Genomic DNA, 22,439 nt, shown 5'->3' with positions numbered 1-22,439 from the left:
CCCATTTCATTCAAGTTGTCCGGGCGAAGAAAATGGAAAATCATGTCCCTTAAGCACAATACCTGGTAAAAAATCTCACACTGATCTGCGGCCATGACAACTCCAGCATCACCCAAGGAGCCTGGACACCAAGAAGGGCAGAAGCCTGTGCGGCCCAGCCTCCGCAGCGCGGCGAGGAGGCTGCACCAACCCTTGGTATTCAGTCACTCAACCTCCCTGGCCCATTCTGTTTCCAAACTTAAGAAACAAAACAAAACATGGGTATAGAGAAGGATTACACTATCGAAAGAGAAAGCACAGTGACAAGTGATCACACCGAAGCCAAGCTGGAGAGCCACATCCTGGCTAAAGGCAGGGCCATTTTCTATCCGGGTCACCTGCCATCAGGTGGAGTTAATGCCGATATTGCCCAATCTTCCTAGTTTTCAAGCAGTTCCAGAATTCCTGTTATGTGAACTCACCTCGTTTAACACTTGCTGTAACTCTCAATAGAGGATGTGAAGCACACAGCACACACGTGCAGCTGAATGCTGGCCAATGTGGGCCGCTGAGTGGGCCGGGCCCAGGCTCACACCAACCTGGCACCAAGAAGTCAGAGCTCATGAATGTTGCTTGTACCATGCTCCACTACAGATACATCCCCTCACACTGCCGGTCAGGGAGACTGAGGCCAGTGAGGACCATGGGAAAGTGCTGTGCCATCTGGAAGGTGTACGCATCCTTAACATTTCACGAAGCCTTTTCCACCCCTAAACCCCCAACTTCAGGCTCTGCACTGAGGGGTCCCCGGACCAATGTGTGGGTGACACTGGACGGAGCGGGTGAGCCTGTGCTTCTCTATAGCACCTCCATCTCTATGCATCCACACACGCGTATGAAGATACAGGAGGTAAAGTGTGGACCCCTGGGAAGGTCAAAGCCCTAGTGGAGGTGAGATAAAAATTAGGCCGTCCACTTCCAACTCCAAATCGAATTCTGAACACATGATGAATTTATCATTATATTTTCTATCTCCAAGATAAAGCATTCACAGCAATATGAATAGGTTAGTTTATTTTGAGAGAGAGGAAGACATCATTTGGGTTCTGTAAACATCAGTCACTTTATTAAGCCTCTGTCTGGCTGAAAAACACCAGCTCCTGCTGACTCCACAAGGGCACGGCTGCAGAGAGTGCTGCCTGCCAGGTGTGAGGTTTCCAGTAAAAAGTTTCAGCAGGGACACCATTTGCTGGATGCGTTTAAGATTAAAATCGCTTCATAAAATGTGATAAATAGATTACTATACACCTTGGTCAATATAGTTAAAGCACCAGCAATCAAAATACACTGCTCCGGGCCGGGTGAAGCGGCTCATGCCTGTAATCCCAGAACTTTGGGAGGCCGAGGTGGGCAGATCACTTTTAGTCAGGAGTCAGAGACCAGCCTGGCCACATGGTGAAACCCTGTCTCTACTAAAAATACAAAAAATCAGCCAGGCATGGTAGAGGTACCTGTAATCCCAGCTACTTGAAAGGGTGAGGCAGGAGAATCCCTGGAACCCGGGAGGTGGAGGTTGCAGTGAGCCGAGATCACACCACTGGACTCCAGCCTGGGAGCCAAAGCCAGGCTCCGTCTCAAAAAAACGAAAACAAAAACTAAACACTGTTCCAAGAGTTCCATAAAACATAAGGAACGTAAGTCACACGATTCTCACGAGCAGCCGACGTTTTCCACGTACATTTCAAAGGTGCTTGTGATAAAAAAAAAACTTTGAATTTTAATTGCACGTTTATATCAAAACACTCACACACACACACACACAATTCTGTATGTCTGTTAACAACATTGCTAAATTGGTGTATAACTTCTACCTGGGTATAAAACAGTAGGAACAATGTACCTTGGGACTCATGATCAGGCAGCTCATTGCCAGGGGCTGCTGCAGGACCACTCTAGGGACCCCAGGACCCTGCAGTCGAGCATCTCTGAGGGGTCCAGGTCCACCCTACAGCTCAGGGGGAAAATGACATCACTACTTGTCTTGAAATCTACAGAGGAACACCAACCACAGAATTAGGGTCTAGATTGGGTGCCTGTAGGTAACTCAGTCAATTAAAAACAGCTCTGAAACCCAGACAACCTGATTATGAAATCCTTACCTTATTTTCTCAAATGAGCAATACAGTATGAATAATAACTTCTCATTTTAAAACAGGTACCATGATTTAAAAAAAAAAAAAAAAAACTTGCAAGATTTCATCTTTACCAGCCCACGCTCTGGTTGGTGGGGGTTAAACTCCAAGGCGTCTCTCTCTGCTGCTACAGGAGTCACTATCCCTCAGCGTTGTCTTTGTACCACTTGCCACCAGATGGCACTGCCGTACACTTCGGTCTAGAATTTTTTTTTTTTTTTTTTTTTTTGAGAGAGAGTCTTGCTCTGTCACCCAGGCTGGAGTGCTGGAGTGCAGTGGTGCGATCTCAGCTCACTGCAACCTCCGCCTCCCGGGTTCAGGCAATTCTCCTGCCTTGGCCTCCCAAATAGCTGGGATTACAGGTGTGTGCCACGACACCTGGCTAATTTTTGTAATTTTAGTAGAGATGGGGTTTCACCATCTTGACCAGGCTGGTCTCAAACTCCTGGCCTCAAGTGATCCACCTGCCTCGGCCTCCCAAAGTGCTGGGATTACGTCGGGTGTGAGCCACCCCACCCAGCTTAGAATTTCATACGCTGGGAAACTTTAATAAGGAACAAATCATGTTATTTTCTATCTTAGCCCAATTCTCTCCAACTGAAAAGAATGTGACTTCTGAATAAGACACACGGCATATAAGTGTGCAGCTGGAAAGAGTCAATGCTGAACCACCCGCCCTGTGGGAGGCACTTCACTATGAAGCCATTTCCAGCATTCATAGCCACCCCACTCCTCAACAGGTGTGACGCCCAGATGCCTGGACACCATGGACTCCTCTCCTAGATGCTTGACGCGGTCCAGCGCGGCTAAACTGACAGAGCCTGCCAGACAGTCACAAAATTATAATTTCTTAAAAATACTTTGTAGCTACTTCAAAATTAATACTAATGAGAAAGAAAGTTAGTATTTCCCTTAGAACTAAACACAAAACATTCACTGCCTCATTAATTCAAAAGCCATCATTCACGGGGCTTCCCAGAATCGGTGTGCCAGCTCTGCTGCTGCCCCGGAGCCCCGGCTGGAGCAGCTATGGCCTCTTCTTCCGCAGCAGCTGCCCGTTGCCTTCTGGCCTGCTCTTGGCTTCTGGCTGTGCAAAGTTCCAGTCCACCGGATTGAGAAGCTGCTGAGTCTTCTTATGGGTCCAATATGGATTAATGATTAGTGTAAGCAGAGCCAGTCCGACAAGGAAGAGTGTCAAATGAGGCAGATACAGGCTGCTGACCAGGCCGTCCCAGTGCCAGAAACACACCCACCACATGTGGTAGGTTAGAACCATGCGGCAGTGAAACATGTGAATCATCAGCCACTGGTTGAGCTTCCAAAACAGAGACTCGGACCAGCCCGCCTGCATGGAGAGAAGACAAATGCACAAGTCAATACGAAACTGCCAAAATTCATTCTTCACATCACAAAAAGGTATTTGCTACCTTACTTACCAAACAAAACAAATGCATTTCAAAGCAACAGAATTTCCTCCCCAGGGCTCTGCTCTCACTGGGACTTCATTCTGAAAGGAGGCCACCAGCTCCGTGTGCGCACCTGGGCCAGCAGGGCTGACCCTTGCCCGCTCATGCTGTTCTCCTGCTCCTCTTGCTCTTTGGCTTCTGCTCCCTAAAGCTATGATAAATTCAACCTTTCTTTCAGTATCCCTTCAATCTTTGTTTTATCTTGAATTTGCTCATATTAAGTAAATAAACAATACTTATTTGGCAAAACCAGACACAGGTAAATCAAGCTCCCATACCTAGACCCTGGGAAGTGATGAGGTCATGGGGGTAAGGACCCATGATGAGATTAGTGTCATAAGAAGAGAAAGAGACCAGAGCCTTCCCCTCCTCCATGCTAGGACACAGCCAGAAGGTGGCCATGTAAACCAGGAAGTGGGTCTTCACCAGACATGAATCTGCTGGTGCCTTGATCTCAGACTTGCAGCCTCCAAAACTGTGAGAAAGGAATTTCTGCTATTCCAGCTGCCTAGTCTATGGCAGTCTGCTGTGGCAGCCTGAGCTGACTAATACAGTATACCTCCCCAGCAAAATATTCTAACTTGGGCCGGGCACGGTGGCTCACGCCTATAATCCCAGCACTTTGGGAGGCCGTAGTGGGTAGATCACTTGAAGTCAGAAGTTTGAGACCAGCCTGGCCAACATGGCGAAGCCCCATTTCTAATAAAAATACAAAAAAAATTAGCCAGGCATGGTGGCGCACCATGTAATCCCAGCTAATTTGGGAAGCTGAGTCATGAGAATCATTTGAACCTGGGAGGCAGAGATTGCAGTGAGCTGAGATCGTGCCACTGCAATCTAGTCTGGAGAAAGAGCAAGAATGTCTCAAAAAAATAAAATAAAATAAAAAGTTCTAACATGTTCTTCTGGTAGTTTTGAATATTTAAAGCCCCAGGTATATTAGCTGTTATAGACAGTCCCCTACTCACAATAGTTTGACTTAGAATTGTTTGATTTTATGGTGCAAATATGATACACACTCAGTAGAAACTGTACTTCAAGTACCCACATAACCATTGTTTCAACTTTCAGTATAGCATTCACTGAATTACATGAGCTGTTCAGCATTCTGTTGTAAAACAGGCTTTGTGCTATATGATTTTGCTCAAACGTAGGCTGATCCAAGTCTTCTGGGCATGTTAAAGGCAGGCCAGGCTATATACCAAGATGTTCGGGAGGCTGCACATCTCTGACACAATATTTTTAACTTATGGTGGGCTTATTGGGATGTAACCCCATCCTGAGTCAAAGAGCATCTATTCTAAGTCTGGACTGAAAAAATTAATGTGAGGACAATTAGAAGAGAAAGGCCAGCGGAATGGAGTAGCCCAGCCTGCCTCATACAACTGTCACGGGAGTCTTTCCCAGGTCTCAGAGGGGACCTCAGGGCTCTCGCATGTGCATCACGGCACCCTCATGCACACACACGCCTTCAGAGACTGCCAGTGCGGCTTTCCACAAACATACCAAGCACTTAGTTCACCCCAACCCCAGGTGCAAATGAAACACTCCCACCTGTGCTTGGGGCCACCTCAAGGTGGGCCACGATCACATGCTTCACACACACTCAGTATTGCTGAGGCACAGTGAACACTTAGGAAGAAGAGCAGAGGAAGCAGGATCCCAAACAAGCCTGGAGCCTCCAAACTGAACGGGACAGGGGAGAAACCCACACAGACCAGAAGAACCCATGGCTGTCAGTTCCGGACGGTTAAGTGACATGGGATTGAAATGAAATGTGAAGAGTTAATACTATAACTTATTTCTTACTTGTGAAATTATAGAGTTAGGCTACAAGTTCTTGGAGGTTCTTGATATGTCTAAAGCAAAAGTCACAAACATAGCTGGTTCTCAGCCCCTGGGGTGACTGCAGATCCTGGTTTGCCTGGGGCAGTCCCTGACATCCTTGTCTGGGTGGTAAACAGTATAGTCACTCTGAAAACTGGCCACAACCACCGGGTCCAAAAGTGGTGAAGGACAATGCTGGACTTTGGCACAGGCAAGTTTTCGATCTCACACCTCCCTCAGACCCACAGTGGCAGTACCAGGTGGGCCCACACCCAGGTGAGGCCGGACAACTGCACCTACAGCAGTGCCCAGGGCTCAGCGCCTTTGTTTCGGTCAACAACACACAGTGTATAGACGGTGCTTCCACACAAGATTATAATGGAGCTGAACAATTCCTATCATTTACTATTTTACTATACTATACTTTTTATCATTATCTTGGAGTGTACTCCTTCTCTGATGAAAATAAAGTTAACTATAAACAGCCCCAGGCAGGTCTTTCAGGAGGGTCCAGAAGAAGGCACTGTCACCATAGGAGGTAGCAGCCCCATGTCTGTTACTGCCCCTGAAGTCTCTCCAGTGGGACAAGGTGTGGAGGTGGAAGACAGTGATATGGATGATCCTGACCCTGTGCAGGGCTGGGTGAATGTGTATTTGCATCTTAGATTTCAACAATTTAAAAAAAAGTTTCAAAAATTAAGAAAAGCTTACAGAATAAGGGTATAAAGAATATATATATATATACACACGTATTTGTCTTTTTAGCTAAGTGTTATTACAAAAGAGTGGAAAAGTTTAAAAAATTTAAAATTTATAAAGTAAAAATGTTACAGTAAGTTAAGGTTACTTTATGATTAAAGAAATTTTTTTATATAAATTTAGCATTGCTTAAGTACACAGAGTTCATAAAGTCTACAGGAGAGTACAGTGACGTTCTAGGCCCTCACACTCACCACTCACTCTGACTCTCCCAGAACAGCTTCCAGTCCTGCAAGCTCCATTCCCAGTGAACACCCTGCACAGGTGTGCCATTTTTCATCTTTAACATGGTATTTTTACTATACCTTTCTATGTTTAGGTATGTTTAGATACACAAATATTTACAGTTGTGTTACACTTGCCTACAGTATTCAGTACAGCCATATGCTGTACACGTATGCAGCCTGGGAACAATGGGCTTTGTCGCATAGAGCCGAGTGTGGAGTTGGCTTAGACATGTGGAAGGGTACTCTATGATGGCCACTCGATGAAATAGCCTAATGACACATTTCTCAGAACACAGCCCGTCGTTTAGCAACATATGACTGTACATGGAACGGTATCACACGCTGTGTACTCTTTTGGGTCTGGGTAACGTCTCTCACCGTGTCTGTGTAAACCATCCAGACTGCTGCCCACCCTTCTGCTGCGTGGACAAACTCAGCTCACAAGCCCTTTCCACTGATGATGGGACTTCAGTAGAATTCAGTCTGAGGCCAAATGAACAGCGTGGCTAAGACAATCCAAGTACCCCTGTTCGAGTGAACATGTGGGTGCACTGCAGTCAGGCACAGACCTATGCATGGAGCCGCAAGGACACCAGAAGTCTCACACGCTGTTTTCCTTTGCTAGTTATCAAACTGAAGACACTCAAGCATTTATCAAGTAAACAAAGAGCTGACAAAAACCAAAGGAAAGACAATGCTCGTTCTGCCATGCAGTGGACTGTAGCATCGCTACACAAACGTGCACCCCTCACAGAGTCCAGATTCCAGAACCTTCTGTCATCACGTGTGTACTGGAGCAGGGCCACATACACATCTGCCCCTCACAGATTTCACCTTTCAGAACCTTCTGTCATCACAAGTGTACTGGAGCATTACCACACATACAGCTGCCCCTCACAGATTCCAGCTTCCAGAACCTTCTGTGTGAACAGAAGCACAGTCACATGCAAGTATCCCCCTGACAGATTCCAGCTTCCAAAATCTTTTGTCGTCATTTGTGTGCCGGGGCACTGCCACGCATGTGTGCCCCTCACAGATTCCAGCTTCCAGAATCGTCTGTCATCATGTGTGTGGAGCACCACCACCCATGTGTACCCCTCACAGACAGCTTCCAGAATCTTCTGTCGTGTGTGCTGAAGCACCACCACACACGTGTGCCCCTCACAGATTCAGCTTCCAGAATCTTCTGTCATGTGTGCCGCACCACATGCATATGTGCCTCCCACAGATTCCCACTTACGGAAGACTGAGAATCGTCTTTGTTATGACCCAGCACCTGGCACAGGGCCTGCAAGAGTACTCATTGCTCCTCAAGAGAGCGTACAGTATCAACAAGAGTGAAAAGAGTGTGTGTCTGAAGACAAAACACTGAAGAGTCGATATTCTGAACATCAGAATCCTCTACACTAGCTGGAAGGCCCCACACAGTGATGAACCGTACAGTACACTGCACACTCAGCCCCAGACTCTCGCGAGCTCAGTCTTTATTCACTCACCATTCCCTCACAATTCACAAAAAGTTCTCCTCCACCATTTTCCTCACTTACTGAAAGTAGTCATCTTAAATTACCAATAGTAATATCAGAATGCAATCACTACCTTAAGTTTAGAAAACTCAAAGCTTGAGAACCGAGAATTCTTTGGATTTACTAAGGCACTAAAATTTTTGTAGTCAAAGTCACCAAAGGCTTTGAGAAGAGTAGCAAAATCTACAGGAACAAAATCTGTGACATAACACATGCAAAGCTCTGGAGCCCGGCAGTTACATCCATACTTAAATATACAGTCGCCCTCAGTATCCTTGGGGGACTGGTTCCTAGGCTCCCTGCAGATACCCAAAGCCACGGATGCTCAAGTCCCTTATATAAAATGGCTTTGTATGTGCATGTAACCTAAGCACACTGTCCCTTACTCCTTAAATCATCTGTAGATTACTTATAATACCTAATACAATGTAAATGCTATATAAAATTGTTATATTTTATTGGTATTTATTTGTTATATTTTTTATTGTTGTATTATTTTAAATTTTTCCCAAATATTTTTGATCCACAGTTGGTTGAATCCAGACACAGAACCCATGGATACAGAAGGTCGACTGTATACATACATATATATACACACACACGTATATATACAAAATATATAAAAACTGACAGTGGGTTGCGTTTTTGTTTGAGATAGGGTCTCACTCTTGCCCAGGCTGGAGTGCAGTGGCATAATCACAGCTCACTGTAACCTTGAACTCCCAGGCGATCCTCCCACCTTAGCCTCCCAACTGGCTGGTACTACAGACGTGTGCCACTATGACCAGTTAATGTTTGTATTTTTTGTGGAGACGAGGTTTTGCCATGTTGCTGGTCTTGAGCTCCCGGGCTCAAGTGATCTGCCTGCCTTGGCCTCCCAAAGTGCTGGGATTACAGGTATGAGCCACCACACTTGGCCTGACAGTGTTTTTATATCACCTCATTTTTATTATGAACTAGTGAGTCTGTGGATAAATAGTAGAACCAAATCTAAGACAGAAATACGAAGAATAAGCCACTGTGCTTGACTTAGACACCCATCCTAAATTGATGGTAATATTTTGTCTTTACATTCTTTAGTTCTGATCAAATCAGACCTTGATGGGGGAGAAATGTTGAATCCTCATGCCCTACTACTATGCAAGAATCTATCAGCTTTAAAAGAATTTCAGGCCGGGCGCAGTGGCTCAAGCCTGTAATCCTAGCACTTTGGGAGGCTGAGGCGGGCGGATCACAAGGTCAGGAGATCGAGACCATCCTGGCTAACACAGTGAAACCCCGTCTCTACCAAAAATATAAAAAATTAGCTGGGCGTGGTGGCGGGCGCCTGTAGTCCCAGCTGCTCGGGAGGCTGAGGCAGGAGAATGGCATGAACCTGGGAGGCGGAGCTTACAGTGAGCTGAGATTGCGCCACTGCACTCCAGCCTGGGCGACAGAGCAAGACTCCGTCTCAAACAAACAAACAAAAAAGAATTTCAAAGAATTTCAATATTTTAGACATAGTGTTTTCTTACTGCATTTATTAGTATTTCAACTAGAGCAAAATAGAACTATGTAGACATACTGGCCCTGAGCTACATTAATTTAGGTTATAATTTTCTGTTATTGGGGTCTGTTGGCTATATACAGTTAACATGAGCAGGGTTAGAAGTAAATACTTAAATAACCCTTTCTCCATTCTACACAAACAGCACCCTAAAAGCTTTAGAGAATGTGCAAACTTCAAAATAAAATCTCGCTGAGTCTGTCTTCCTGGAGGCTAGGCTCCACCACCACACCGGGGGAGGGAGAACTGCTGGAGACGCCTGTGTCGGCAAATCCTGCAGGAGGCGCTGTCCCCACACCTGGCTCCAGGAGAAGCACAGATAAAACCCTGGAGAAATCCAACACTGCTTTCCCCTGAGGACTGGAGAGACAGAAAGATTCACGTCTTTCTTGTTGTTTTTAAAGAACTTGTAATAAAAAAAAAATACAAGATAACTATTAATCTATTTCTCAAAATACACTAATGACCCCAAGCACACGATCTTGTGGGATGTATTAATAATTTAGTCACTATTTACCACTTGGGACATTGATGTGGTATCGATGTTTAGGGCATTGATGTGAGTGAGTGCCTCTGCTTTCCTTTCAAGAACTTTACTTTCTGCCACAGCCGAGTGACTCCTGAAGTCCGGTGTTTCCAGGTGAGAGGAGTAGGCAATGCGGAGCACAGGCCAAGGCCTGTTCCTCCAGCACACACCTCTCCACTCCACACTGATCTCACGCCAGAGAAACCCAGGGAAGTCACAGCCCTGACCTGCATCCCCAGAAGTCTGCACTCTTATGGAAATAACGCCCACGAAGAGAAAACTGGAAAACTGCAAGCTGCGCACAGGATGCTGATGGGGTCCCAGGTCACAGCATCGTTCCCACAATGACCCCACACTTAGACCAGCAGCTTCATATTCAGTCATTTGCTCGGCAAGGGAACTCAGTAGCCAGGTCACTGGAGGGGCTCTTTGAGACCATTCATGGTTCCAACCCTTCTTCCTTGGTAAGTAAGGTCTACCCAAATCACACCAGCCCCAAAACTCCTCCTGCCACCGCCCAAACCATGCACTCACCAGGATGTCTCCAGTATCGCCTGCCATAGGCTCCATCTACTTCCATGGCCACCCTGTGAGGCTCTGTAATGGCGACGACTGTGCCTCACTCACCCTCATTCGCTTGCCTTAACTCCGAGGTGCTCACCTGCTCCTGCTGCAGAGGGTCCCCATCTGGGGCCATGGTTTCTCTGCACTTTCCTGTCACTGTGATCACACACCCCATCTGGTACCAGATGGGGCCAACCTCAGGGGACAGCAGGAACACAAGTTCCTCCTTGAGTTCCCAGGTGCCAGCACAGTATCTGACACCCAGCTGGTGTCCATGGTGGTTATGCATGAACAGTCTGTACTGTTTACACTGCAGTGCACTTTTGATGGACTGCTACCATCTACCCACCTCGACCCCGAAGGCAGGAATGATTTGTTATGCTTATTTTTCATCTCAAGGCTACCAGTCTCCTGTAGACAAGAAATGTGCAGTAACATGACCCATTCGTGTGAATGGCTGAACATCTGCAGGATCTCAAATTTCATATCAAATATCCCATAAACAATGTGATGGGTCATAAAAGATAGCAAGAATCTATGTAAAAACAATTTTAAGGCTGTGCACGGTGGCTCATGCCTGTAATCCCAGCATTTTGGGAGGCCAAGGCAGGGAGATCACCTGAGGTCAGGAGTTCGAGACCAGCCTGGCCAACACAGTGAAACTCCGTCTCTACTAAAAATACACACACACACACACACACACAAATTAGCTAGGCATGGTGGTGGGCGCTGTAATCCCAGCTACTTGGGAGGCTGAGGCAAGACAACTGCTTGAATCCGGGTGGCGGAGGTTGCAGTGAGCCAAGATCATGCCACTGCACTCCAGCCTGGGCAACAGAGCGAGATTCCATCTCAACAAGAAAAAAAGTTTAAAGAGTTTAACATGAAGAACATTTTGACATCAATATGACAATCAAGTGACAAACATTTTTAAAACATGTTCTTCAAAAACAGAAAGAAAGTGCTAGGCAAATAAATATGCTAGGTCTCAACACTTCTGAGCACTAGTAAAACAACCTTATTCAAAAATAAAAAGCAAGCAAGGTATGTGTGTACGCACAGATATTACTTCAGTTTTTCTAAAGTATTAAAAGAGGCCAGGCAGAGTGGTTCACATTTGTAATTCCAGCACTTTGGGAGGCCCAGGCGGGTGGACCACAAGGTCAGGAGTTCAAGACCAGCCTGACCAACATAGTGAAACCCCATCTCTACTAAAAAGACAAAAAAGGTAGTCAGGCGTGGTGGTGCGCACCTGTAGTCCTAGCTACTAGGGAGGCTGACGCAGGAGAATCGCTTGAACCCAGGAAGCGGAGGTTGCAGTGAGCCGAAACCATGCCATTGTACTCCAGCCTGGGCAACAGAGTGAGGCTCTGTCTCAAAAAAATAAATAAATAAATAAATAAATAAATATAGTATTAAAAGAAAAGAAAAAATTAAGTGCTTCCAGACGCTATCTACTGAGCCATAAGATCTACTGAGCTTTCTTTCCTTAAGGAACAGAAAGCCTAAAAGACTTAAAATTAAGAAAATTGCCTCCAGCCTGGACGACAGAGCCAGAATCCGTCTCAAAATAAATAAATAAATAAATAAACAAAAACAGAATATTGCATTCAACTAAAATGAGTTTGTAACTGAATGTGTGTGCTGCAATCCAGCCTGCTGTTGAGTTTATGGCAGCGTCCAGGACATTCTAGCCAGTGATTAAATGCGTGAGGCACATGTCATCTTCTGCTGATGCATGCACTTACCTTTAAGAGCATCCAGGAAACGCAGGTAAAGGGCGTGCTCATCTCCAGGAGCAACGTGGTCATAGCTAAATAGTGGCCAGCTTGGAGATTGACCAAGCAGCCAAGAAACCCAAGAAAGGCAAAGAGATGGTGGATAACCAGAAACAAGTCAAATGTCCGGAAGGCCAAGTTGGACAGGTGGACTGCAACATTTTCAAAGCAAAAGAATCCCGTTGCTGTCGTGATGTGAAACCAGCACCAGTTCTGCTGGCCACGCGCCTTGTCGGCATGCAGCACAGGGTCCCCCAGCAGAGCCCACAGGCCTGCGGCTGTGCTCTGAACACCAAAGACTGCACGCGTGGCCGCCAGGTCCCAGAAGACCTTCTCTCTGGCCACCAAAGAACGGTAAGTGGCATTCAGGGAAGAGGACAGCTGGTGGCAGACCACAAAGACGCCCAAGTAGAAGACAAAGCCAGCGACCATCAGCGTGGAGCGGATCCCCCAGGATGCATAGTCCAGGTCAAAAATGCTCTCTGATGTGCCCCCATCGCTCGCAGGATTCATTGTCCACAGCTGTATTCCAAAGGAGTCCTGGGGCCAACACGGGCCGGGCCCTACACTGTGTCTTGTCTAAGGAAACGAAGTCAGTGCAGCGGTCCCTGGGATTGTCACGTATCCATCTTCAATCTAAAAGAAAGATCATTCATTTTGTGTTGACTCGATAGAAGCAAGGACACATCACTACCCCAGTAACGCAAACATTAAACTACAAAATATTTAATTCTGTACCTTATTCTTAATGCACTTACAAGGATGCATAAACATACCAAGGTAACATCCACTGACAGTATAGGAGGAAAGAAAATGAAGCTAAAGCTAGAGCGGTCCAGCCACGAACAGGAGGCCGGAGCGGTGCTGGCAGGAACACACGGTCCTATGCTCGTCCTATGTGCACCCCACCAGCAAGTCTCCCGCCTTCACAGCAGTCCCAATCAGTCACACAATTCAGGCATCGCAGGACGAAACATATTTAAGTCATTACACTGGGATACACTTTGTTACAGCACTGAACTTCTGCTGTTTGATCCTAGTTAACACCCCAAGGATGTCACGAGAAGCTGTGCTCCTGTTCTTCATGTTATTCCTTGGTTAAGGCCATGGAATGCCTTCTCAACAGCAGCAGGGAAGGCCTAAACTCCTGACTGTGACCTATGGCACTCTGCAGAATGTGATTATCAATTATACCTTCTCTGGTTCCACTCTCACCACCCCCTGCAACTCACTCCATGCTATAACCTTCCAGTCCTTTGAAAACATCACACTCTCCTGCACCTCTGGGCCTCTGCAGCTGCTGGGCCCTCTCCTGGAAAAGTCTGTACCTTCCCCAACTTGGCGCCATCTTACCTGTCAGGTCCTCACTTAAAGGCCATTTGCTCCAGATGCCCTCCCAGAGTAGGGGAGTCCCACGGACTAGGTTAAGTACCTTTGCTACAAGCTCCTGATGCATCCCCCAAACACTCATTTTTGGTACTACAAGTGCTTACTGAATCCTCACCTGCACTGGACAGCAAGCTCTGTGAGGGCACAGACCACACCTACCTTCCATCACAGCATCTCCTCTGCCTGATGCAGCACTGGGTCCACAGTGGGCCCTCAAGAAACATTTATGGAACACATGAACAGATCATGCTGAAGGGGTCCACTTTACCTAAGCCTGAACCTGTCTGCAAAGCTACAAACACCAGAGTCTCAAGTTCTCGAAAAACTGGAAGGGACGTGTGATTGATTCCAGCCTTTCCTTTTACACGGCAGGAAACCCAGGCACACAACGAGGACATAGGAACGGCTACCGACAAAGCCTCAGATCCCCCCTCTTCCCCCCTCACCCAGTGTGCAGGGACTTGTCCAGGTAATGGAATTTCTGCAGGGAGTGGGGACTCTTGTCACTCACACCCAGCGAACAGACAGCAGGGCTGGGAACACCACACTCCCCACGCAGCTGGACCCTCTGCTCTCCGGAAGAGACCCCAGAATTGACTGAATTGTGAGGCAGCAGGACTAGAGCCAGAAGCATAGGAGGAGCCATTCACTGTGGCCATTCAGCAAAAACTTGCCAATCATTATTCAGGCAAAAAGGTCGCTGTGACCACACCCCAAGGACATGGAAAACACTAGCTCACACAAGCATGCAAAGAATGTGAGTCCTGGGACCTGATGCAAATGACAAGGGAGCACTGATCACTCCTAACCTCTTGGTTTGATAATGGTCTATAATCAAAGGCAAAATAGTACAAGAGTTTGTCTGTTTCTCCATTAACACTCCAGCTTTAACACAGACTAGCTCTGTGTGAACACAAATCTGATGTGGGGAAAGACAGCACTGGTATTCATGTTTCTCCCTAGAGAAACGGCTCCCGTGTCATGCTGCCCCTGGTGCGTGAGTTCAGGGCACACAGGCGTGCTCTCTGATAGATGCTATGGATGACAACTGAGGGGCTGCCATGCCCACATGTGCCCTCGTGACCCACACTTCTGGTCATGCTATATTTCAAGACTCCAGTGTACTTACATATCTCCAAACACACTTCTGTCAACTTGTTGACAAATCAGGTTGAACATGGTATTAAGGGGCTGGCAAGAGCACTCGGCTCTGGTATTCAGTGTGCAGCAAGGCATCGTTGAACCCCTATGCACTTCACAGGAGCAGATCAACTTCAAGTGCAGCCTAATGCCTGGAGGGGAGACCACTTACCAGCATTAAAGAAAAGCAGGCTGGGTGGAAAGGACAGGTATCAGGCAAGGAATAGCATCCATTACAAGGGTTACCCTGAACAACACTGTTAAAGGTTAAAATATGGACCCCTCGTAAAACTTCTCCCTGTACTTTTCCACAAGTAGGTCATCAGCTCTGGCTTATAGGTCCCATTTTGCCACAGTTGCATCAATGTCCTCTTGGCCAAGACCGCTAACTTCTGTAGGACCTTGAAACGAGAGAATCCCCGACTCCAGAAGGCTCTGCCCAGATCAATGACTCAAATCCACCTCAGTGGAAGTGGTGAGCCCAAGTGATACTTCAGGAGGTCTTTGGTTTGGTCAAGGTGAGAGGGACTCCAGGACATGAGAACCAAAAACCAAGAAGAGCAGTTGGCTTAGTGGGCTCTGATCTTGATTTCATTATTTAGGAGCTAAGAAAACAAGTTTCGGGCTGGGTGCGGCGGCTCACACCTGTAATCCCAGCACTTTGGGAGGCCAAGGTGGGTGGATCACTTGAGGTCAGGAGTTCAAGACCAACCTGGCCAACATGGCAAAACCCTGTCTCTACTAAAAATACAAAAATTACCAGGCGTAGTGGTGCGCACCTGTAATTTGAGCTACTCAGGAGGCTGAGGCAGCAGAATTTCTGGAACCCAGGAGGGTGGAGGTTGCAGTGAGCCGAGATCACACAACTGCACTTCAACCTGGGCAACAGAGCAAAACTCCATCTCAAAAAAAGAAAAAGAAAGAAAGAAAACAAGTTTCTTTCCTAACCACCCTGGACCCCAGTATCTGACTACCGGAAAAAGAAACACACAGAGTAGGCCGGGTGCAGTGGCGCACGCCTGTAATAGCAGCACTTTGGGAGGCCAAGGCAGGTGGATCACAAGGTCAGAAGTTCGAGACCAGCCTGGCCAACATGGTCAAACCTCGACTCTATTAGAGATACAAAAAGTTAGCTGGGCGTGGTGGTACATGCCTGTGATCCCAGCTACTTGGGAGGCTGAGGCAGGAGAATCGCTTGAACCCGGGAGGTGGAGGTTGCAGTGAGCTGAGATTGCGCCACTGCACTCCAGCCTGGGTGAGAAGATGAGACTCTGTCTCAAAAAAAAAAAAAAAAAGAAAAAAAAGAAACATACAGAGCAGCGGGAAATGAAGCACCTACTACGAGCCAGATGTTCAACTAGTTTGTGTGATCTTCACCGGAAGAGCAAATAGCTACCAGGTCTTCAAGCTTTCTAGATACCTTTTTGGAGAGATTACCATATCTAAAGAAAAGTGGCAGATAGGTGAAAGACATGGAAACAGAAACAGGTGAGCCACAGCTCAGTGGGCAAACCCTCCTGGCAGTCAGAGAACAGGTGCCAATTAGGGATGCAGAAACAGCAGATTATAAAGACCAGAATGCTTACTACCCCTTCCAATCCTGTAGTGAATCCCCCGTTCTGATTCTTTGCTCAAACCTCCTGACTTTCTGGGTAAGCTGGTGCTGTTCTAGTCTAACTTGTTACTGTGGGTCTCTGAGTTTAGTTAGTGTCAACCAGCATCCTCCAGCCAGGAGTTCACAAAAGAGGTGAACTCCTCAGCTCTCTCAGCCATGAGGGTAGAAGGCCAGTCCCAGAGGCAGAATCCAGCCCAAGGGCCCAGTCTTCCTGGAGTCCTGCAGAGCTCTGCTGTCCTTTCGTGGCATCAGCGTTGGACTGAGAACAGCTGTGGTTCACCCCAAGTCACAAGGCGGGCACCCACAGAAGTGTGGCTAGGCCTTGTTCTGTCAGGCAGCACAGAAGGAGTATGGGAAGAGCTCAGCTTCTCCTTTTGCTTCTATTTCTGCTCCTTGACCCAACCACACCCTCTCACTCTTGATACGCAAAATGGGACACAGGGGTTTCCACTGTTCCCTTGCTGTGCACCATAAGGCTCAGGCCACATGAAGGAGTCCTTAAGTGTAATGCACTGCTGGAAGTCACTGTTCCTTCCGTGGGTAAAACTGGAGGCCGAACTGGCCGGGCAGGGTGGCTTACACCTGTAATCCCAGCACTTTGTGAGGCCAAGGTGGGCGGATCACGAGGTCAGGAGATCGAGACCATTCTGGCTAACATGGTGAAACCTTGTCTCTAATAAAATACAAAAAAAATTAGCAAGGCTTCATGGCGGGCGCCTGTAGTCCCAGCTACTTGGGAGGCTGAGGCAGGAGAATGGTGGGAACCTGGGAGGCGGAACTTGCAGTGAGCTGAGATAGCGCCACTGCACTCCAGCCTGGGTGACAGAGTGAGGCTCTGTCTCAAAAAAAAAAAACAAACAAACAAAAAAACCGGAGGCCGAACCTAATGGACTCATCTGGTTCTTTCACTCTGGAAGGTTTCCAAGCCCTTCCACAACAGCCCCTTTCCTCTCTGCAGTAGAGGAAGTGGAGCCGGAGAATAAACAACTCCTGGAAGGCCACCATCTCTTGACTCTGCAGATCTTCATTTTCTTCGGAGAAAATGTATACAAAAAGCTTGTCTTATAAGATTCTGTGGTTTCAGCTCTTCTATTGCACTGGGCCATGAAGTTTTTTAAAAATCTGAATGCAAACACATCAGTAAGAGTGTTAGCTCTGTTGCTGCAGTGTGACCAGGAACCAGGCTCAGTGGCCGCTGGAACCCTTCGACTTTGTCATGCATCTATGCGCTCCTCCGGTTTACGGGGGCTAAACTGCTATGGATACCAGCATTTTTGTTTTTCATTGAGATAATTTATCCAAACTTGGAAGTGACGTCAAAAAGGAAAAAAAAGGTTGCATGCTTTATTCCCTGCTAACGCAAGTTCAGTGTTTTACAACCCCGACAATCACTTGACTTTCTAGGAGAAATAACTAAACTATTTACCACTGATTGTGGGTCATGCATTTTACAATCTGCAAAGCTAATTCTCCTTTCCATCACGAAGAAAAGACAATCCCAAAGGCTGTGGTTTCAATGCACACAGGATATTCACCAATCTTATTATCTAATCCGGCAATCTTCTCTCAGCATTCCTGTTACCCACTCACTAAGAAAATCCTAGTTTTGTGTATTCTCTTTTGAACTGACATTTCTATCCTGCTGTATACTGCATTAATGAGTGAAATATATAACCTGACAAGAGCTATTTACACGAGAATTATACTTCTAACATTTTGAAAATTATACATTGATGGGTTGTAAAAATGTTTTCCAAAATCAACAGAAATACATGTTTAATACACAAAATTCAGAAAATATAAACAAGCATAAAAATACAAAAATAAAAATTTGCAATCCTCTTACACAGCTCCAAGCACCATCACTATTTTTTGGTGCCTGCTGGGTCAATTGTTTTTCTAGATATAAACTCTTCCTTTTTACATAAAAGGGGGTAACAGTATACAAGCTGCTCCCCGGCCTGCTTCTCTTCTCTCAGCAACAGCTAATCCTCCTCTGCAACACGGCTGCAGGGACTCCACCATTTACCTACCCGGTGTCCTACCAGGCTTTTGCCCAGTTCCTCGTTATAATAAGACATTCTGTATTGAACATCTCTGAGGCCACCTAGAGAACCTGTGCTCTTTGTATGGAAACTGGATGCTCAGGAAGAACTTCCTTAACAACCACAGCCTCGATGACGGCCAGTCTGAAAGGCAGGCACAGAAGCGTTCAAGCTCAGTGGGGAGCTGTGGCCATCTCATATTCCCTCAATCACTTACATTTCCTTCACCATTGCTTTTTCCTCTCACAACCTTCCTGAAAAGTTGTATGTAAATAAAAATCAAAATACGGGAGTGAGGTAAGCAGAAGCTGCATAGTTACAGATTTCACACAGAGGGTAAACTGAAACAGGAGTCAGAAACAGCCGCCTCGCCCCAGTCTTTCAGAGAACAGTCACTTACAGCAGAATCTACACAGGCTGGGGAGCCCCTGGCTCCCCTCCCTACTGTCCACACCCAACCCCAACCTAGAGCAGCTGGCTATAGGGCCCAGAGCCCAGGCGGGTCCCACCTCCTGCTGACCTGACCCAGCGCCCGCTCTCTCCCGCGCACACTTTGGTGACCTTACCCAGCGTCCCTCCCCCCTCCTACAGGTTCTGACTGACCCAGCGTCCCTCCGCCTCCCACACCATGTTGAGCAGCACCTTGTCCCCTTCCGCCCCAGCGAACTCGGTGACCAGTGGAGGTCACACCCACGTGACACCTGCTGTCCTTGACAGCAGCTCCGACGGCACCTCTGTGGCTCTGCAGGAGCCGCCTCTCCGCCTCGTGGGCACACAGGTGAGCTGACCGTACTTGCCCAGCCGGTCTGAGGGAAGCGAGGTCAGGGGCGACGGCGCCGCCTCCGCCTCCGCCTGTCCCCTCCCTCCGTCCGGCATCCGCGCCGCTCAAGGACTCCAAAGTCAGCGTCGCGGTGAGGAGCCCCCCACGCCCAACCCGCGCAGGCAGGACCCCCGGCTGCGGGGCTCGAAAGTCCCCCACAAGCTGCTGTCCGGGAACCGCACGGCCCGGGGTGCCGCACGCCCACCGGAAGGCAGGGCTGGGACCGCGGACGCTAGGAGCCACCCCGGCCCGTCACCCGGGCTCCCCCTCACGTGGGCTCCCGCGCGCCCATCTGGGTTCCCCCTCAGCTGAGTTCCCGGCCCCTCACCTGGGATACCCGGGCTTCCCAGCCCCCTCACCTGGCCTCCACGCGCGCTCACCTGGACTGCCCCTCACCTGGGTTCCCGGCCCTCACCCGGGCTCGCCGCGCGCTCACCTGGGCTGCCCCTCACTGGGTTTCCGGCCCTCACCCGGGCTCCCTGAGCGCTCACCTGGGCTGCCACTCACCCGGGCTCCCTGCGCTTGGCGCCGCCCCGCCCCTGCAGGACTCCCGGCAGTCACCGACCGCACTGCCGCCCAGTCAAGACTGGCCGGCCTCAAACACCGCCCGCGCAAGCGCGCACGCACGCGCGTGCGCACGCGTTCTGCCCCCTCGGGGGCGTCGCTACGAGAGGCCCCGCCTAGGCGCTACCTCGGCGTCGGGCGCGGGAGGGGCGGGGCGTCGGGCGCGGGAGGGGCGGGGCGTCGGGCGCGGGAGGGGCGGGGCGTCGGGCGCGGGAGGGGCGGGGCGGCGGGACGCGCTGAACCACGGCCGGCGGGAGGGGCGAGGCCGGGCTGAACCATGGCGGGCGGCGGCATGGCGGCGGTGGAGCTCCGCGGGCAGCCTGGTTGCGCTGCACCCACACGACCGCGCCGTTCTCCAGAATAGCCCCCGCCGCGGCTGAGTCGCGCTCCGGGTGTGGACGGAGCCGGAGCCTCCCCGGGGCGCGGTGAGGACACAGGGCCCAAGCCCCGGGCCTTCAAGTCTTGACCGAGCGCATCCCCGGCCCTTCTGCGCCCACACCTGAGTTTTTGTCTGTAGGAGTTTCCGCAGTTTGCTAAGGTTGTTATTCGAGTTACTTATGTTTCTTCTCTCTAATGTGTTTTGTTCCCTCTTTAGAATCGACATCTAGAGGAGTATTCACCACTTAATTGATGATCAATACACGTTCGTTGAAAGAACCGATAGCATGCGATCGATACAGAGCATCTGCACTGGGAGTGTCCGCCCCGCCTGGCAGGGAGGCCTCGGGGGCTAATGGAGCTGAGGGTATAGTCGGCCTTGGACCCTCGCTTTTTTCCTTTCCTGTACCATGAAGATAACTGCCTTATCTCCCCCTCAGGACTGTTTTGGGGATTAAATAGGACGTTTAAATTACCAACGCTCTTTGAAATAAACATTTCAAAATTATTATAACCCTTTAGTACATGTGGGAAAACGTTGACATTCATGTTCAAGTTTATTTTTCTGCTGGCTCATTTAGGTTTGTTGAAGCCTTGAGTCCCTAGGATTGTCTAAGAACATGGGTAAATGTGTGTGGAGGCCTCCCTGGAGGCCAGAGAACTGCCAGCAGCCTTCATGGTGTTAGGGGAACAGGAACCTAGGAGAACCAGGGTGACATCGTTTTAAAATCAACAACCCATCTTGGCCGGCGCGGTGGCTCACGCCTGTAATCCCAGCAGTTTGGGAGGTCAAGGTGGGTGGATCACCTGAGGTCAGGAGTTCGAGACCAGCCTGGCCAACATGGGGAAACTCCGTCTCTACTAAAAATACAAAAAAAATTAGCTGGGTGTGGTGGTGGGCACCTGTAATCTCAGCTACTCAGGAGGCTGAAGCAGAATTGCTTGAACCCAGGAGGCAGAGGTTGCAGTGAGCTGAGATCACGCCATGGCACTCTAGCCTGGGCAACAAGAATGAAACTCTGTCTCAAAAAAATAAAATAAACTCCATCTTAAAACCAGTGAAACCACCATTGCAAAATTATAACTGAGACAGTGAGAGATCTGACCTAACCAACTCCATCCTACTTTTAACCTCCAAACTGTCCTTGTTCATTCCTGGGTGTAGGCCAAACTAACTTTGGAAGAAACTTAGTTTATAGTTTCCCGAAACAAATCCTTTTCTTGCCTGGAGACTAGACTGCCTTTGTAGGACTAACAAATTAGCCACAAGTTTAGAAATTATGGCTTAGAATTCATGCAGCTGGAGATTACAAGATTCTGACCCTCCCTAAATTGCTCCTGGGGATAACATCACTATTGAAAAACCTAACATCAGTGCTTGAGATATTTTGCAGACCTTGCATTTGCTCAATCAGCTGGGACCATCCAGATTGATAAACTGGCTCGTCTGATCTTGTGGCCCGCACCCAGGAACTGACTCAGGCCAAGAGGACAGCTTTGATCCATACGATTTCATCTCTGATCTGACCCCTTAGTGCTCCCAGCTTACTGGCCCCCTACCTACCAAATTATCCTTAAAAACTCTGAACTGCAGGGCTGGGCATGGTGGCTCACACCTGTAATCCCAGGACTCTGGGAGGCCGAGGCAGGCGGATCACTTGAGGTCAGAAGTTCAAGACCAGCCTGGCCAACATGGCAAAACCCCGTCTCTACTAATAATACAAAAATTAGCCAGGCGTGGTGGTGCACGCCTGTAATGCCAACTACTTGGGAGCCTGAGGCAGGAGAATTGCTTGAACCCTGAAGGCGGAGGTTGCAGTGCGCTGAAATCGCACCACTGTGCTCCAGCCTGGGTAACAGAGCAAGACTCCATCTCAAAAACAACAACAAAAACTCTGAACTCCGAATTCTTGGGGAAATTGATTTGAGTAATAATAAAACTCTGGTCTCCCGCACAGCCAGCTCTGTGTGAATTCTTCTTTCTCTATGCAGTTCACCTGTTTGGATAAATCAGCTCTGTCAGGCAACATGAACCTGATTGGCAGTTACAGTAGCCTGTAATCCCAGCTACGTGGGAGGCTGAGGCAGGAGAATTGCT

At 48.4% G+C, this 22,439-nt stretch overlaps 1 protein-coding gene and 1 long non-coding RNA gene across 7 annotated transcripts; one reads left to right on the top strand and one right to left on the bottom strand.

Annotated features, from left to right (window-relative positions):
- Positions 1-1,036: 1,036 nt before the first annotated feature.
- Positions 1,037-20,045, bottom strand: CLN8 (CLN8 transmembrane ER and ERGIC protein). 6 transcript variants are annotated; one of them, XM_003807529.5, is made up of 3 exons: positions 19,891-20,045; positions 12,361-13,026; positions 1,037-3,516 (listed from the first exon to the last, which is right to left on the bottom strand). In XM_003807529.5, exons 2-3 carry the CDS (start codon positions 12,901-12,903, stop codon positions 3,199-3,201), a joined length of 861 nt encoding a protein of 286 aa, XP_003807577.1. In that variant the 5' UTR covers positions 12,904-13,026; positions 19,891-20,045; the 3' UTR covers positions 1,037-3,198. The 6 variants fall into 6 exon arrangements, with proteins under 6 accessions (XP_003807577.1, XP_008957931.1, XP_008957934.1 ...); XM_008959683.4 differs by having other exon boundaries at positions 19,907-20,045; XM_008959686.4 differs by having other exon boundaries at positions 19,780-20,013.
- Positions 20,046-20,193: 148 nt separating this feature from the next.
- Positions 20,194-20,862, top strand: LOC103784255 (uncharacterized). Its single transcript, XR_609859.4, has 2 exons — positions 20,194-20,388; positions 20,559-20,862. It is a non-coding gene; the product is annotated as an uncharacterized LOC103784255 (long non-coding RNA).
- Positions 20,863-22,439: the final 1,577 nt, after the last annotated feature.

Source organism: Pan paniscus, chromosome 7 (genome assembly GCF_029289425.2).
Source record: "Pan paniscus chromosome 7, NHGRI_mPanPan1-v2.0_pri, whole genome shotgun sequence".
Taxonomy (NCBI): Eukaryota; Metazoa; Chordata; class Mammalia; order Primates; family Hominidae; genus Pan; species Pan paniscus.
The sequence above is the reverse complement of the archived record's forward strand: the minus strand, read 5'-3'. Positions and strand labels throughout refer to the sequence as shown.